The 17,783-nt window shown below is 50.6% G+C and overlaps 1 protein-coding gene across 2 annotated transcripts; it reads right to left on the bottom strand.

The window, feature by feature from the left end:
- Positions 1-3,410: 3,410 nt before the first annotated feature.
- PLEKHB1 (pleckstrin homology domain containing B1) lies at positions 3,411-17,102 on the bottom strand. Of its 2 annotated transcripts, XM_029209158.1 has the most exons (8): positions 17,089-17,102; positions 15,797-15,872; positions 14,256-14,408; positions 13,541-13,643; positions 12,397-12,436; positions 9,655-9,759; positions 5,616-5,712; positions 3,411-5,013 (listed from the first exon to the last, which is right to left on the bottom strand). In XM_029209158.1, the coding sequence occupies exons 2-8, from the start codon at positions 15,831-15,833 to the stop codon at positions 4,877-4,879; spliced, it is 672 nt and encodes a 223-aa protein (XP_029064991.1). In that variant the 5' UTR covers positions 15,834-15,872; positions 17,089-17,102; the 3' UTR covers positions 3,411-4,876. The 2 variants fall into 2 exon arrangements, with proteins under 2 accessions (XP_029064991.1, XP_029064990.1); XM_029209157.1 differs by lacking the exon at positions 9,655-9,759 and having other exon boundaries at positions 3,412-5,013.
- Between the last annotated feature and the right edge of the window lie 681 nt (positions 17,103-17,783).

The following is a 17,783-nucleotide window of genomic DNA, read 5'->3' on the forward strand; positions in this document are numbered from 1 at the left end:
TTGTAAACAGCACTGCAATGAACATTGGGGTCCATGTATTCTTTGGGACCATGTTTTTCTCCGGGTATATGCCCAAGAGTGGGATTGCAGGATTATGTGGTAGCTCTAGTTTTAGTTTCTTAAGGAACGTCCATACTGTTTTCCATAGTGGCTGCACCAATTTACATTCCCACCAACAGTGTAGGAGGGTTCCCTTCTTTCCACACCCTCTCCAGCATTTACTGTTTGTGGATCTTTTTTATTTTTTTAAGCCTCACAGCATGTGGGATCCTAGTTCAAACCCATGCCACCTGCATTAGAAGCATGGAGTCTTAACCACTGGACCACCAGGGAAGTACCTGTTTGTGGATTTTTTGATGATAGCCATTCTAACTGGTGTGAGGTAATATCTCATTGTAGGTTTTTTTTGGCTCCATTGGGTCTTCGTTGCTCTAGTTGCAGTGAATGGGGGCCACTCTTCGTTGCAGTGCAGGCTTCTCATTGCGGTGGCTTCTCTTGTTGCAGAGCATGGGCTCTGGGCACGTGGGCTTCAGTAGTTGTAGCACACAGGCCCAGTAGTTGTGGCTTGCGAGCTCTAGAGCACAGGCTCAGTAGTTGTGGCACATGGGCTTAGTTGCTCCGTGGCATGTGGGGTCTTCCTGGACCAGGGCTCGAACCTGTGTCCCCTGCATTGGCAGGCGGATTCTTAACCACTGTGCCAGGGAAGTTCCTGATGCTTACTCTTTAAGTGGCATATCTTTTTCTTTTTCTTTCTTTCTTTTCTTTCTCTTTCTTTTTTTCTTTCTTTCTTTTTCTTTCTTTCTCTTTTTCTTTCTTTCTCTCTCTCTCTCTCTCTCTTTCTCTCTTTCTCCCTTTCTCCCTTTCTTTCTTTCTTTCTCTTTCTTTCTTTCTTTATTTTTTTCCCGGCCATGCCACACAACTTGCGGGATCTTAATTCCCCAACCAGGGATCAAACCCAGGCCCTGGCAGTGAAAGTGCTGAGTCCTAACCACTGGACTGCCAGGGAATTCCCTGGCATATCTTTTTCTGTTCTTCTACTTTCAACCTACTTGCACATTTTAAAGTGTATCTTTTGTATAAAATTATATAGTTGGGTCTTGCTTGTTTGTTTATTCTGACAATCTCTGTCTCTTAATTTATGCTTTTTGTCTACTTACCATTAATGTAATAATTCGTATGTTTGGATATAGGTCTGCCATTTTGGTGTTTGTTTTCTTTGCTTCATCTGTTTTTAAATTCCTTTATTGGCTTATTTATTTATTTACTTTTTTAGAAATATTTACTTATTTGGCTGTGCCGGGTCTTAGTTGTGGCATGTGGGATCTTTTTACTTGCGGCATGCAGACTCTTAGTTGTGGCATGTGGACTCTAGTTGCGGCATGAGGACTCTTATTTGTGGCATGAGAACTCTTAATTGCAGCATGCCTGTGGGATCTAGTTCCCCGACCAGGGATCGAACCCAGGCCCCCTGCATTGGGAGCTTGGAGTCTTACACACTGGACCACTAGGAAAGTCCCTCCTTTACTGGCTTTTTTAGCTTAACCTCTTTATATTTTCACTGGTTGCTCTAGGAATTCTAATGTGCATCTTTGACTTATCAGCATATACTTGTTAATATTGTATACTTCACATAAGAAAAAGGAAACTTGTCATAGTGTAACTCTGTTTTCCCACTTCCCCCCACTCCCCTTGTCCTCTCAGCAATTTTTTTGATTCACTCATGATTTTGCATATACTTAATGGATAATTAATTCTCACTGAATAGTATTCCATCTTATGAATGGAATACATCAATGGATCCACCTATTCTAGAGTTTGAGCTTTTGCTTTTATTACACTCTTGTACCTATTATTTTTGGGGTGAACATATGTACCCATTTTTGTTGAGGGTACCTAGGAGTAGAATTGATGGGTTAAGAGGTATGCATATGTGTGAGTTAACTGATCAGTTTCCAAAGCAGTTGTACCAGTTTACCCTTAAACGAGATTTCTAGTTGTTTCACATCAGTACTTAATGCTATCTATTTTATCTTTAGCCATTTAGTGATATCACATTTTAATTAAAAACTTTTAAAAACCACTGTGCTGACCAGACAAAACAATATGTGGGCCAGATGCGGTCCATAGGCCACCTCCAGATTAAACTGTGTTGTCTGTGAGAATTAATGTTTGTCTTAATATGTGTGTGAATAATTTAATAATTGTCTAGTGAACAGCTGGAAGATAAAAAATTCATGCTACAACCATCAGTGGAGAGATTTTGAAGCAAACTGCACCTGGAGCATCCATTTGCATCTTTCTTGCCCTGTTTGGTGGGGTGAGTGGAAATAACCATGGTATCATCAGGACCATGATAAATGTAGCCCTAAGACCATAGATGCCCAGAGAAAAGAGCCCTTAACCCAGCTGTGGGAGGTTCTCTATAAACTGGTCCATCCACTACCACTCCTTACCATGCAACTTGCTGTGACATCAGACTGTTTCCTGAACTTCACAGTGCTCTCAAGACCAAAATGTTTTTAGGCCTTTGTTCATGCCATTTCTTCCATCTGTTCTTTCTCCTTTCGACAAACCCCTACTCATCCTTCAAGGCTCACCCTAAATTTTCACTTCCTGTCCCAAAGCTTTCCTCAGTCCCCTTGGCGCAGTTGGATACCTCTTCCTCAGAGCTCCCACTGCACCATGTTCCTATCGAACTTCATTGCTTTTTGATTATGTATCCCTCTAAGTTGGTGTCTGGGAATGTGGCTGAGGTGGATACCTGATATTTTTGCCACCCAGCTCTCACCTAGTCATCCTACTTCTGGGAACAGTGCCCTTAATTTCTTTTGGGACACTACCCCACCCCTGCTCTAAGCTCTGTTACTTTAGACCATCTTTTCCAGATCACAGTAGATTCAGAGATGGCCACAAGACCCAATTCAGGCTAATGTGCAGCAGTTTGAATAAAAGTTCATGCCAGGACTTTTATTCATACTGTTGGAGGAAGAGAGGCTCTCTTGGCTAGACTTGAACCAAGGAGGGCATTAGTCTAGAGCTGCTGAATATCACTGCAACCTCTGAGCCAGCCCAGTGGCTGTAAAGATGGAAACAAAGCAAAGTCTAAGTGATAATATTTGAGTCCCTGGACCAAGCAGTTTCTGGACTTCTCAGGTATGTGGCCCAATATTTTCCCTTCTTGGGATTAAATCAGTTTGAGCATGGGGGTTCCTGTTACTTGCAGCCTCAAAAGGCCTGAAGTAAGATGGTGGTTTCCTTCCCTGGCCACCTTTGTCTCTATGAGCCCAACTCATTGATTCAACTCTAGAAGGATGGGAACCTACTGGAAAAGACCCCACCCAACACCACAGGGCTCTCAGAAAGCAGGCAGGGCATAACCTGGATCATCCATCAGCTCAGATGACAGAGATTCTGATGCAGCCTCTCCTCTCAAGCCCTCAGGAACAGCCAACTTCAACCTGCCAGCTTATGGGTGGGGAAAGCAAGATACGGAAATGTTAAGTGACTTGCCCTAAATTGCACAGCTAACATGCTGCCACCAATTCTACCTGACCTCAGAATCCACACTCTTCTCACTATACCAGAGAATGCACTAGTAGGTGCTGAGTCATAGAGGTGTTCCAGGGAAACAGGGCCCCCCTGCGGGAACAAACAAAGCCAGAGTCAGGGCTAGAGCCAACCACACCTTTATTAGTCTCTGCAGTAGGGCATCTGGAGCCCCTATCTACCAGGGAACTTTAGCAGGCTACTCTGGCTACTGGGCAGGGATGTTAGCATTTCTACTAGTGATTGGGACAGGATGGGGGAGGAGACTAGAAGGGGACCAAATGGGGAGACTGCTGGGCCACCTGCAGGGAGGCACATGTGGGGCCTTCAGGACTGAGACAAAGGTGGACCAGGTCCCAGAGGTGAACACTGCCATCTCCCCAAGAGTGAAGGAAGAGACAAAGCCTGAGATGCTGATAGCTAAAGCTATGGATAGAGGGCCAAGCTTTTGGGGAACAGAAATGCATTTCTTGATGGAGGCACCAACCTAGGGCAAGTCGCAAAGAGAGCTCACCTGCCCCCCAGGAAGAGGACCCCAGGTTCAGCTCAATTGCTGCCCCAGGCACCTTGACATGGAAAACAGGTGCTTTCTGAACACTGAAGGAACAAAGGATCCAGAAATCTGGTAGCTGGGAGGGATGAGGCTAAACTCAGGGAGTGTTTTGGGTTTGGGAATTAAAACAGGCAATATATTCATTATGGTGCAATCATGAAAGTTCCCTCCAAAAAGCTCACACCTCCCCCTTAGCCAGCAACCTCCTTAACCTGAAGGGCCATCATGATCTGACCCCTGCCCACACCCCAGCCCAAATGAACTCCCATTCAATTCTTTGGATGTGCCATTATGTTCACGGCTCTGTACTCTTGCCAACAACTTTACTCCAAGCCTACCTTCCTCACTTTTTGCCATCATACTGTCAAAAGACTGATAACTCCACCTTGTAAAGTGTTTGTTTACTCCAGTCTGCCGCACCAAGCTTGGAGCTGCCAGGGGAAAGAACCTGATTCCTGTGTCTGCAGTGCCTGGGCAACTTGAAGACCCATGAGTTGCATTTTCTGTGTCCTGGCATGTTTGGGGGAAACATACCCATATGTGTCTATAACGGATTTCTGGGGTGTCTAGCAGTAGATAAAAGAAATTTGAGCTATGTTTGTGCCTGGGATGATAGCTTCTTCTGATGTGCAGGGTGAGGGTGGGGAGTGGGAGGAACGATCCGAGCCCAGAAGGGGCTAATGGAAACTAAGGGGCCAAGTGGGACAGGGTTTGGATGGTGGAGGGTGGGACCAAGCAGGAAAGGGGTCTTTCTGCTCTACGCGCAGGGTCCAGGGCTCAGAACCAGCAGGGCGACCACATGAGCGAGCCGAGTGCTGCACCTGTGGCGGCTCCCGCAAGCATGCTCATGGCCAGAGGGGCGCCCGCGCTGTAGCAAGGATCCTCCCGGACCACTACGTGCGTCACGCCGGGGCCTGCGGAGAGAGAGCCCGTGAGGACCAGGGACTTAAGAGGAGGGAGCAAAGAGATCATCCGCCTCCTTCTGCTAGACTCCAGCCCAAACCAAGATAAGGCGCTGAGCCCACTCTCCTGCTCCCCAGTCGGAGAAACTGAGGGCTTGATGCGGGAAGGACGCGCGCTCTGTTCCCACGGCTTCTATGCCCTGGATCTGCTAGGGACGTTCTGGGACCGTGGGGCTAGGATGGACTGGCGAGGAAACCCCGGGGTCTCTAAGAAACTCCAGAGTGCACCTGATGATGGATGGGCCTTCCTAACCGCCAGACCCTGGAGTGAGAGGAGGTAGCCTTTCCCGAATTAGCCACCAGGGGTCGCTACCAGCTCAAGAATGGGTATTGCTGAGCAGCCAGCGAATAGGGGCCGGCCTAAAGAAGAGGTCAGCTCTGGAGTGGGGAGGGGCTCTGGTTCAAGAACCGTTCTGAGTCATGGGATGGGGAGGGGGCCTTGCGGAGGGTCCCACCTGGGAAAATCCATGGTCACTAAAAGGGTGGGGCCTGGCCCCTACTGATAGACCAGGGGCGGGAATTGAGGCAGTGGGAGGGGTGGGCCAGAGACTTACCATAGGTCGGTCCATAGTAGCTGCGGACATATGTGGCCTCGTGAGCGTTGGGGGGCACCACCCCATAGTAGTCCTGGTATGGGCTGTAGATGCGCACCTGGGGAGTCCTGCCTGGTCAGCTGCCGGAGAGCTGGGCCCGGCTTTTGTCCCCTCCCCCCAACACCTGGTTCAGGCCCTTCTGGGCCCACAGAGCCACCACACCAAGTTTACAAATAGGTCCCCAGATACCAGCAAGCTCCTGAAGAAAGACCCTACCTCCCCACAAGGCCCTTGTCCTCTAATACTTCAGCCCCTCCATCCAGCTCCCAGCGATGCCATTTTCCTGCCCTGGCTTCCTACCTAGCACTCCCCTGATCAAAAATTCTCCATGGCTCCCTACTTCCTTTGATAGATAGTCTAATATTTGCTAGCAGCTCTCCAGTGATGACACTTGGAGAAACCCAATGGACTTCTCTACTCTCCTGGTTATGGAGAGGGGGGCCTGGGCTTTGGCCAGGAAATAAAAGGGGGTTGTGGAGGAAGGAAGGGAAAGGAAAGGTAGAGGTGGGAAGTAACTAAAGTATTATTAAGCATCCACCATGTTCCAGGTCCTAAGGGAGATGCTGACATGTGTTATTTCCTCTCATCCTTACAGCAGGCATTATTCACTCTACCACACAGCTGGGGATGGAGGCTCAGAGAAGAATGGTCAGTGTTCTCTCTGGGAGGGAGGAATAGACTGTTCGCCCTCTCCCCTCCCCCATTAGATTTTTACCAACCCCTCAAAGCCTAATTCAAAAGTCACCCACTCCAGGAAGCCCTTCTGGCCTCAGAAGGAATCCTTTCTTCCTGAGTTCTCTGTGGACTATGCTTGTGCCTCTTGTTCCCAGCCTTCCTCCTGGCCTTTCCTGCCTGCACCCTGAATGTGAGCTGCCTATTGGCAAGGGCTTTGATTCATTTGTGTTGCCAGCAGGGCCTAGGGAATAGCAAGGACTAATAAATATATGCTGAATTAAATGGAAGCTCTTAATCCAAGACCCTCATTTTATCCATGGGGAACAGACTTGGAACAGACTTCTTAGCCCCCTTGCACCTTATATCTCTAACTGAGCTTAACACCTAAATGGTCCAGGTGGTCCCTTAAAAGTCCAGGTGTCCAAACTTAAACCATCTCAAAGTAATTTCATCATCCTTCGATCCCCCCAAACCTGCTCTTGTGTGAATGCTTTCCTCTAAACACCACCACCGTGCACTCAAACCAAGACATCAGATTGGCACTGCTGTCTTCACACACATCTTCCACATCATATTAGCCACCAGATCTCATGATTTTATCTTCTGAATATGCTCTTCTGTCCATCCTCTTGCCCAGTGCCAAGAGAATAAGCCATTGGTTTATTGGAAATTGTGGGCGACCTTGAAAACACTTTTCAGAGGAGTGGTTGGAGGAAGAAGCCAGACTATGGAGGACTGAAGAATGGTTGAGAGAGGAGGGATGGAATCAGCATGTCATGACATCTCTTTTAAGAAGTCTGGCTGTAAAGGGGAGTCCTCCAACCACACCTGTGATTTCAAGTATCCATGCCATTTCCCTTTGAAAGGGATTCCTTTCTCATCTTTTTAAATTCAACTACCTAACCTGTCTTTTAGACTCAACTCACATATCACTCTCCCTGAACCTCAGGTTCTGTTAGGGTCCCATCTGGGCACCCACGGCCCTTAGACTTCCATCATCACAGCACCAACCACTCTATGGTGTCATTGTTGTATCCCTGTGAGGTGTCTCCTCCATCAGACTTGAAGAAAACACCTCCTGCCCCCAACAAGGGCAGGGACTGGGTCTAATCAGGCCTGACTGGAACATGGTAGGTGCCTAATGTATTGAATTTATCTCAAGTGAGTCAAATACAGGGTCAGACTGGAACTAAGGTCACCCAACTCTAAGTCCAGTTTCAAGTTAGGTACAATGACCAGACCCAGAGCAATGCAAGAGGCTCAGACAAACAATGCTCAGTCTCAAGTGACTTCCCTTACTGTGCTCCTTCCCCAAGGGTGATCCAATAGGGCTTTCTGGTAGGGGTGACCAAGATCTGAGCTCTAAGCCTAGAAGGGGCTAGAGAGATCTAAGCACTCAAGAGCCCCAGTTTTACGGGTAGGGAAGTTGAGGTCCAGAGCCTACATCTGCCCTGCACTGTAAGCCAGTGGGCCTGTCCAGGCCCTGGAGAAAGTAGAAAGCACCATCTCATGTCTCTGTGGGGCACCTGTTTCTACCCTCCAGGCCTAAGAGGCCCAGAGGCAAGCTCATGTGGGTCACCTGGCAACGGGGCAGGGGATTCCCCAGAGACCTCACAGAATCTAAGGATTTGATCCAGATCCTCTCCTCTCCAGGCCCAGCCCCTTTTGTAGGTGGGGACAGGGACAGTCAATCAGGAGGTCACATGCAAATGGGCCCCTCACCTCAGAAAAGCTCAAGTTTATAGCTTTTAAATTCAATTTTTAGGCATCCCCACTTTAAACAAACTTTTATCCTAGTTTGGGTATGGGGGATGCCTCAGAATGCTGGGCTGGGAATCCCAGCCCTGCCACTGATGAATTAAGTGACCCCGGTCATGTTATGTAACCTCTCAGAGCTTTAGTTTTCTCATCTGTAAATGAGGACAGTCTTTCCTACACTGCCCACTCCCAGGGCACAGTGAGAATCCAGCAGAACCATGTCTATGCATCTAGGTGGTCCTAGCACTTCTGGGCTCAGTGGTTCTGCACATCAGAATCATCAGGAGAAATTTTTTAAACCATAGATTTCCAAGGCCCCACCCAGAACTACAAAATTAGAGCATCCAGAAGTAGGATCTGAACATCTGAATTGTTCTTAAGTCCATAAATGATTCTAATGCACAGCCACATGGAGCACCACTGTGCTAGAAAAGGAGTTCACAGCTGACCACAGGTACTCTAACCCAAGCCCCCTACTGTGCCCACCCCAGGTCAGGCTGAGTGCTGGAGACAGAGAGGGGATTCATCCCCAAATCCTGCTTTCCAGAAACACTGGGGAGGGGGGTGTGTGGCAGGGAGACAGACACGGACTAAATTATAATACGCAGTAGTGAGGCCATAACAGAGGTTTTTTTACTCCTTCCTTCCTCTCTTTATTCATTCACTCATTTGCCCATTCAGTGACTACTGCTTGAGACCTACTTGTACCCCACCCTCATGCACCAGGAATAGGAGGGTCAAAATAGACTGTCCCCGGGCTTCCCTGGTGGCGCAGGGGTTGAGAGTCCGCCTGCCAATGCAGGGGACACGGGTTCGTGCCCCAGTCCGGGAAGATCCCACATGCCGCGGAGCGGCTGGGCCCGTGAGCCATGGCCGCTAAGCCTGCGCATCCGGAGCCTGTGCTCTGCAATGGGAGACGCCACAACAGTGAGAGGCCCGCGTACCGCAAAAAAAAAAAAAATAGACTGTCCCCATCACTGAGCACTCATTGTGCACCAGCTGTATACCCAGCACTGTGCCAGGTTCCACAGGGGCAGAGCTGACCTAACCTGATCCTTGCCTTGAAGGAAGTTCCAGGTCTCCTGGGAGAATAGAGACAAAAATAAAGGAACTAGAAATCAGGCAGAATGAAGACAGGACTAAGCACTAACGCAGTGGGTTGTGGGAGGGAGCAACAATGCGTGGAGGTCTGGGAAGTCCTCCCTGAGGAGGTGGCAGCCTTTGAGGTGCATCTTAGAGGATAAGCATCATTTTGTCAGGAAATTAAGGGTCTTTGCCGCAGATAGAGCAGCACACGCAAAGGCTGGAGAGACAGAAAAGGTCAGGCATAGCTGGGAGCAGGGGGTTGAGCAGAGCAGTTGGAGCGCAGGGGATGAGGGGGATGAGGTGGGCAAGTCTGGCCCAGGCCAGATTCCGAAGGCCTTGAAAGCAGGGCTGTGGCTGGTGTCCTATGAATGATGGGGAGCCATGGAATGTTTGTGAGCAGGGAAGGGATGTGACTGGGCCCACTGCTGGAGGCACATCCTGGTGCCAGAATGGAGGCCGGGAGGGCTGAGCCAGCACTTACCCAGATCCGCCTCTCAACATTACAGGGGCTCCACGAGCGGGTCACACACCTGACCTTGGGGCAAACCCGGCGGCTCCTGGGAGGGACGGTGGCTCCAGCTGGGGCCTGCTTAAGCCACAGAAACCCAAGAAGGGGAGGGAGGCGGGTGTCAGAGGCCCTCTACATCTGGAGAGACTCGGAGCTTTTCACAGGCCCTAGCAGAGCCCTCTGCCAGCTGGGCAAGGGAAGGGGGTATCTTCTTCTTCCCCAGCCCATGGTAATGGTGGGAAGCTCAGAAGGGGTGGTGATTTTGCTGAAGTTACACAGAGAAGACGGATCAGTAGTGTCTCTCCAGAATTAGCCCACCTTCGCCTGTTTCAGGCTGCTGAGGCTCCCAGTCTCCAGGGAGGACAGTACAGCTCTGATCTGCCTGCCCACCCACCTGCACCCAGCACTGGCCCCACAGCCTTGCCCCTGACTGTGCCCCCTTCCCTGTGTCAGGGGCTCCTCCTGGAGCCTCCACCCAGAGTGGGGTATAAACCTGCAGGATGTGGAGGGACAAAGCATAGGTCACTCCTATTAGGCACAGGACAGACAGACACAGGCATGAACACTAAGAGATGGGCAGACACTAGTACAAAGACACAGAGGTACAAACACACCCAGTTCGAGCAAGCCTAGGGACCAGAGGGATGCGCGCGTGTGTGTGCACGTGTGTGCGTGTGTGTGTGTGTAGAGCAGGGGGAGGTGGAGTGGAGTAGAGAGATTTAGGAAGCAGAGCAGCAGGAAGGTGGATAGGCAGAGAAGACACAAGGCAGCTTCATAGAGTCACAGAGTACAGAACGGTCAGCCCTCACCTCCTTCCTCCTGCCCCTCTTGGGTGGGACTGGTCTGCCCTACATAAGTGGGTTTGGAGCTCAGAGCCAGGTCCCTCCACCCTGCTGACCACTGCCCCAGCCTCCACCCAGAAGCCTGAGTCTGCTCCAAAGCCTGACCACAGCCCCCGTGCTTAATGCCCTTTATTGCTCCCCACAACCCTCAGGATAAAGTTCAGTTCCTTCACCTGGACTTCAAGGCCGTTTGTGACATGGCTCCTCAGAGGTCATGTCTCCTATTTCTTTCCCTCCACACCTTACCCTCCAGCCAGGCCAGACTCCTGGCCTTTAGACACACATGTGTGCATATACACACTTGCATGTACCACTTCCCCACCTCTGCTCATGTAGCTCCTACTGCAGTTAGTGCCCTTCCCTCAAAGTCTCACTGACCTAGGTTCCAGTGCAGGCTCTTCCACTGACTTAAGACGATGAGACTTTGGACGAGTCAATTCCCCTCTGAACCTCAGCTCCCCAGCTATAAAATGGGACTAAAAATACCAACCCCTAGCCCTTCTTATTGAAGATTAAATGATACAACCAATGCCGGGTGGTCAAGCACAATGCCTGGCCCTCAGCAGGTGAATGCCTGAGGGAGTTTCTAAATGCATCCCAGTCTTCCCTGCTACTTCCCAGCGGACTTTTTTTTTCTAGATGACAAGGAGCTCCACCGTGCCACAGGTAGAAGGAGCAAGCACAGAATCTGGGGTCAGGCAGATGGGGGTTGAGGCCAAGCTTGGCCACCCGAGCTCCTCAAAACCACGCCTTTGGGCAGCTCCTCAAAACCATACCTCCATCAATCACTAAGTTCTGTTGATTCCACCTCTTAAGTGTGTCTTATCCTCATCAGCTTGTCTCTGACAGCAAGGCCTTAGTCGAGACCCACAGGCGGTCACCTGCACACTGTCCCAGCCTTCGAACAGGTCTCCGGGCAACCACTCTTACCCTCTACAGTCCATTCCCTACCTACCAGCCAGACTATCTTTTTAAAACTACAAGTCTGGTCTGATCTGCTCATGCCGTTCCTCTGCTTAAAAACTTTCAGTGACTTCCCAGTATTCTTAGCTGAAACCACTATCCTTAACAGAGCTTTTAATGCCTGGCTTTGCTAACCCTCCTTCCCCCACGGCTCTCTCTCTCTCCCTGAGATCCAGCCACCCCAGCCTTCCTTCTGTTCTTCAACTTGCCAGCATCATAACCCCTCTCAGGGCCTTTGCACCTGCAGTTCCCTCTGCCTGGAAAGCTCTTGCCTTCACCCCACCCCAGCCCTTTCACCCAGTTGATTTCTGTTATCCTTCAGGTCTCATCTTAAGCCTTGTCTGGACTCCCACCTGGATCAGGCCATCAAGGTGGATGCACATTGAATGCACTGCAATGGAATCACTAACTCTGTAATTTGTGACTTCACGCCTAGCTCCCCATTAGGCTGAGTCCAGGAAGGCAGGGCCCACATCTCCTTAGCTACCCTCTGATACCTGGTCCTTGGCACGGTGCCTGGCACATAGTAGGAACTCAGTAAATATTTGTTGTGGATGAATAAAACTCAATCCTGTCATCTGCGGAGAGAACAATAACCCCACCTCACGGGACGGCTGAGGGCAGTAGCTGGTATTGTAACTATATCACACCTGACACATAATGCTTGCTGGATAAAAGATAGTTCCTTTCACCCTGCTCACATGCCACCCCCTTCAACAAGCCTTCTTGGAGGCCTGTCTCTCCCTCCTCCAAGCACCAGTTGGATGTCTTCTGTCCTTTTCCACTCGGGACTCAGTCACTCACATATATGGAAATTGAGAACTGCTGGCTGGCAGAGACCGAATCTGAGTCACCTATGATTCCATGGCAGGTAGGGGTGGGGAGGAGACAGGGAGGGAAGGGGGCTCACCGGGGTGGAGTTCGCCTCCAGCAGTGCCGTCTTCCATGCTCTGCAATGCAAACCCACCAGACCATGAGGAGGGAGTTCAGGAGAAAGGAGATTGGGCCCCACATTTTAGACTTTCCTCCCCAACCCAGCCTCTAGCCCTAGTCTCTTGTGAAGGGGGAGATCCTCTTGACTCCCTTGGGTAGACAAAGGTGACCCCCTCTGCTGCTCCAGTCACATAGACAAGCCCTCAGTTGAGCTGCAGCCTCCTAATGCATTCTTAGTCCATAGTCTCTTTCCCTCTAGAAATTCCGGTTTCCCCATCTGGACAAAAGACAGCTGGGCTTGGGTGGTCCCTTAGGAGTTCAGATTCTGACATGCCTAGGCTGGTTCTCTGGCTGTAGCCCACCTCCACATCCCAAACCTACAAACTCAGTTCCCCAATGCTCTGACCCCAGAGCCCCGGGAACACCCAGTGGACACCGGACAATTGAGCCTTTGTTGGTTGCCATGGCACCTGGCTGGGGTGGACAAGGCGGCTCTGTGCTTTGTCTACCCGGAGCTCAGCCTCCCCTACTCCCACACATCCCATCTCTTTCACTCTCCTGTAGCACAAAGGCCAACTGACCCTCCGCCAGAGAGTGGGAAGGGCAAGAATGTGAGTGAGGAAGACACGCCCAGTCTCTCAGTGTGCATCTGCATCTCACATGGGGGGCCCGCGGGCTGCCTCTGTTAGGCAGGTTAGGGTCTATCCCTCAGATCAGAGTACCCCCTGCCCCAGGCCATCTTCTAGGAAGGGAGTGAGAAGGAGGGCCTCTGAGGATGCCATGGGACTGTCTGTTCCTTTGTATCACCCCCAAGCGAGGGCTCACCTCAGAGGCTGCTGGATGCCCAACTCTGAGTGACCAGGGACCACACACCTGAGGTAGGTATGCACACCCCTCCCCCAACAGTCCTGAATTCATCCCTAACCATATCAGTTTCCTGGATACCATACCAATCACCATGAGCCATTCAAATCCACTCTGCCCAGCCTCCACTGAGACTACCATGCTCACGGGTCTTTGTCCCCTTTTCCTACCTTTAGGGAACTAGAGGCCCAATGAGGAGGAGGCGTCTGGTCATATTCCCCAAGATCCCACCCCATCCTCTCCTGGGAACCACTCACATGGCATCATCCCGGGTCTCTGCACACAGGTGCAGGCGGCCGCCCTCTCGTAGGTTCACGATCAGCAGGCCATCTCGGCTCCTGCCCTCTGGGGGCTGCACATCTAAAGGCAGACACACATATACGGGGTTTCCACAGGACACAGGCCCCAGGTTTCCCCAGTAAACCAGAAACAAGAATAGGAATTGACTTCTCTGAGTCCTTTTTATTGGCCACTGCCAACATCATCTGATCCCACACACTTTCCTTGGGATTCTGCTCAACTCTTTAGACCCTTCCACCTTTCCACATTGCCTGCTTCTCTAGTTAGGTATATCTATCTCCCAGTTTCCCTGTATAATTATGGCCTGAGCCTTGATCAAGGAGATTTGCTGTGTGACTTTGGGCCAGTCACTTAATTTCTCTGAGCCTCCTTATTTCATTTCATCTTTTTCCATTCCTAGCACGGGAGAGGGCAAGAACTGTGTCTGACTCACCTCTGTGAACCCAGCATAGGGCCCAGGTCCAGCACAGAGTAGGAACTTAATAAGGAACTGATTTCTTAATTCACACCCACATGAATTGGAGGTGATAGAGGCCCAGAAGCAATGTCTATGGAAGGCCTCTGAAAGCCGCAAAGAGCCTTCCACCTGCGAAGAGCAGGTGTTCTCAGATGGACACAGTGTGGGGGCCGTGGCCATAGTCACAGTGCCAGAGAGAAAGGGGCTCTGCTTACCGTGGCACTCTTGGCCTATCTTTATGTCTCGGACGTTGAAGCGGATGAGCACGCGGTCCTCCTCATCCTGCGCAGTCTCGTCTTGGTAGTAGCCCAGGGTTCCATCCAGCCACAGGGCAAACCAATTCCGCTTCCAGCGGCGGAGGATGGAGCCTGTGCGATATTCCAGACCCGCCAGGCAGGCTGATCACAGAGCCTGCTGGGGGGCAGGAGCCCTGGGTGGGTTCCCAGAGTCCCCTTACCCCCGGCCCCCAGTGTTATAACCACCCCGTCCTTGCCCGTCTACTCCCTGCAATGACGGCAGGGCCTCTCTCTGTCTTGCTCACCCATTGCCTCCCACTGGGCCTAACACATAGTCAGGGCTCCATAAATGTGCTGAATGGTAAATGAATGATCAGATTCTTTCCTTGGGGGAAGCTGGAAATCTTTTTTTTTTTTTTTTTTAAGTGTCACAAGACATGGAGCACCTCCACAAATTTAAATTCACGTCCAATTGAACATTTGTTTCTATACCTACAGTTCGTCAGAGAAAAAGCGTTAAGTTGTTTTTGTATGAATGCAGAATATGATTTATGCAAGAATTAACAAAACAACTAGTCGTCAAGTGCTTGCCTTAAGGAAACCCTTAGTTTCCATTGCATCCATTCTGCTGAGGGGGGTACAATGATTGCTTATAATTATGAGCATACTTGAAAAAAAAGGCCAAGCCCCAGGTGACAGTCATTTGTGTAGTGTCTGCCTCTTCCACCAAATGGGGAGCAGAGGGATTGGCCATAGCTCACCTCACCTGTCCCGGCACCCAGCATGACCTGGACTCAGTGTTTGCTGAACTGAATGAAGTGAGTACGGGTCATAGGGTGTGGGGAGCTCCTAAGCCCGGGACAGCTCTGATTCGGATCATGACTCTGGTCAGAGGTGGGTCTGAGCCCTAGCTTTAGACATTTTGTGACTGGAAAACTTTACAGAAAAGGGTAAAGACATAAGAGATCTTCCTAGAGCTTTACAAATTCCAAAGCACAGAGGCATTTTTCATTTTGTTCTGCGCCTTGTTCTGTGGCCAGCCCTGGGTATGCGTGCTATGGACACACAGAGAATTAAACCCAGTCCCTGCAGTTGAGGTGCTCACAGTCTGGAGCCAGTATGAGGTGGGGGAGTGGTGAGGCCCACAGGTAAAGATGGTTATATATTTATCAGGGCTAAAACAGGGGTATGTATGAGGCACTGGGAACGAAGAAGGGGGCCACTAACCCAGCTTGGTGCTACAGCAGGGGCTGGGGTGGTGAGGAGAGAAATGGCAGAGAAGGCTCCTCACAGAAGGGGACATCTGAGCTGGGTTTTGAAGAATAAGTAGTTTACCAAGCAGTCAGGAATGTGAAGGACATTCCGGGCAGAGACAAGAGTATGGACAAAGGAGGGGAGGATAAAAAGGGCATGATTTCTTGGGAGAAGGGTTCACTGTGCAGGTCCAACAGGCCACTTTCCTCATCCCTGCCCCTAGACAAGGTGCAGGACAGATGAGGGCTTGGCCCAGGGTCACTCACTCTGTCTCCACAGCCAGCCGCCCCTCACCAGGGCCATTTCCTCAAAAGGACTTTCCAGGGCAGAGTCAGGCGGAACCTGTCAGAGGAGCCAAAAGACGCACGGGCCTCATCGGCTGCTCCACAGCAGCTCCTCAGAGAAAAGCCCCCACCCCTGTCGTCCCTGGGGGAGCCACCGAGGAAACGTGTAAAGGAGTGTGAGTAAACGAAGAGGGCAAGCCTGTCTGTCTCCTTCCCATTCTCTGCTCCAGGCACATAATCGGAGCACTGTGCTTGTAGGGTCAGCAGGGCAGCCACCCACTGCGCTGGGGTGGGGCTGGGGGTCAGAAGCCTGGATTCCCATCTCAGCCCCATAACCTTGACCAAGTCCCTTCTCCCTGGCCTCCACTTCCAGATCTGTAAAAGCATGTCCATCGGGCAGGTAGACACTGAAGTGACGAACTCTTAAAATGTTAGAAACCCTGGAATTTTCAAACGCTGGCAGCAGAGAATATTAGAATCATGGCAATGAATGAGGGACTTTCATGATAAGAGAAGCCTCCCTCACATTTGAACCCCACCAGAGCCATTTACAAAGTGCATAAAATAATAGTTCAACAGCAACTATGATTGATTGAGCACTATGTGCCAGGTATACTTCTCAAGTGCTTTCATCTAGTATCTCGTTGAAGCCCCACAATAATCCTTGTTATTCCCAGGAAACTGGGGCCTGGAGAGGTCCAGGCACTTGCGCAGATTTGCTTGGTTATTAAGCAGTGGAGCCAGGATTCACACCCAACAGTCCTGGCTTCTAACCATTATTCTAGTAGGAGCTTTTAAAACTCCCGATACACAGGTCATACCCGGTAATAATTAAATCAGAATATCTGGGGACAGGAGGTAAGCACTGATAGTCTTCAAAGATACCCAGGTGATTCAGTGTACAGCAAAGTTTGGGCCCCACTGCAACTCTATTGAGTACTTTACTAGATGGGTAGGATCTTTCCTCCTATTTTACAGATGGACAAACTAAGCTATAGCATGTGACTTGTCCATGTGTATGACGGAGCTTGGATTGGAATCCAGGTGCCCTCTGTTCTTGAGCGCTGCTTACTTTTAAGCTAGTGCCTTCGCCCCTCCCCCCACTAGCTCACACCTGTTGCTGCGCAGCAAGGGCTGGCTGGAACACCTGGGTTGGAAGGCCCGGGCTTGTCCCTGCTTCTCTTGCTGCTCCCTCCCATCTTCAGGCTCAGACACAGGTCAGATAAGACGGCCAGGTGCAAACTCCCTCTCCAACCCCCCCTTGATGCACCCACCTGTCTACACCTGTTGCGACGCTGCTGCCAAAACGGCCGCTACTTGGTGCTGCGGCCTCCCAACCCGCTGCGCCTGCGCTTTGTGCGCCCCAGAGCGCCCGGGGCTGTTCACTCACTAGCCCGGGGTCTAGCTGCCTCGGGGCCCCGCCCTCCGGTCCCGCCCCGCCACCGGGGAGGGGGCGGGGCGTGTAGAGATGTGCGACAGGAGGCCTTCTGGGACTTGTAGTCTGCAGGCCTAGATATGGGTAATCAATATACAGCCTCTCGTGGGTGGTAGCCCTGTGCCCAACCGGAGCACAGGAGAGAGGCCGCACCTGCGATTTTATTTTGCTATTAAGTCATTATTTTGTTCATTTATCATGAAATACTTTTTTCCCAAGAATCTTGATCTCTAATTTTCTAGAAAAATGTAAATTACAAGGAGAAACCAGGCTCCTAGCTTTGCCATATTTTCTTGATACTTAGTTTGTGCCTGGCACCGGGCGTTATTGGAGGGCATAAAAAAGCATCCGACAAGGCCCTTCCTCTTCTTTTCCCAGCTTCCCGTCTGGTGGAGGAGACAACATAAACACACAATTAAAGCACAGGGTATGGTTTGACAATGGGAAAGAAGACTCTGACTTTGACCAAGGGGTTCAGGAAGGCTTCCCAGAGGAGGCTGAAAGAGGTCTTGAAGGATGAGTATGAGTGTCCAG

Source organism: Monodon monoceros, unplaced genomic scaffold, assembly GCF_005190385.1.
Source record: "Monodon monoceros isolate NGI ecotype Baffin Bay Population unplaced genomic scaffold, NGI_Narwhal_1 Super_Scaffold_7, whole genome shotgun sequence".
Classification (NCBI taxonomy): domain Eukaryota; kingdom Metazoa; phylum Chordata; class Mammalia; order Artiodactyla; family Monodontidae; genus Monodon; species Monodon monoceros.

Excerpts from the sequence above, each read along its gene's own strand:
- PLEKHB1 (XM_029209158.1), bottom strand. The coding sequence starts at position 15,833 with ATGGCCCTGGTGAGGGGCGGCTGGCTGTGGAGACAGA. Across the intron at positions 12,437-13,540 it reads GAGACCCGGGATGATGCCAT|AGCATGGAAGACGGCACTGC; the intron begins GTGAGTGGTTCC and ends TTTGCATTGCAG. Across the intron at positions 9,760-12,396 it reads TGGAGGCGAACTCCACCCCG|GCCCCAGCTGGAGCCACCGT; the intron begins GTGAGCCCCCTT and ends TGGCTTAAGCAG.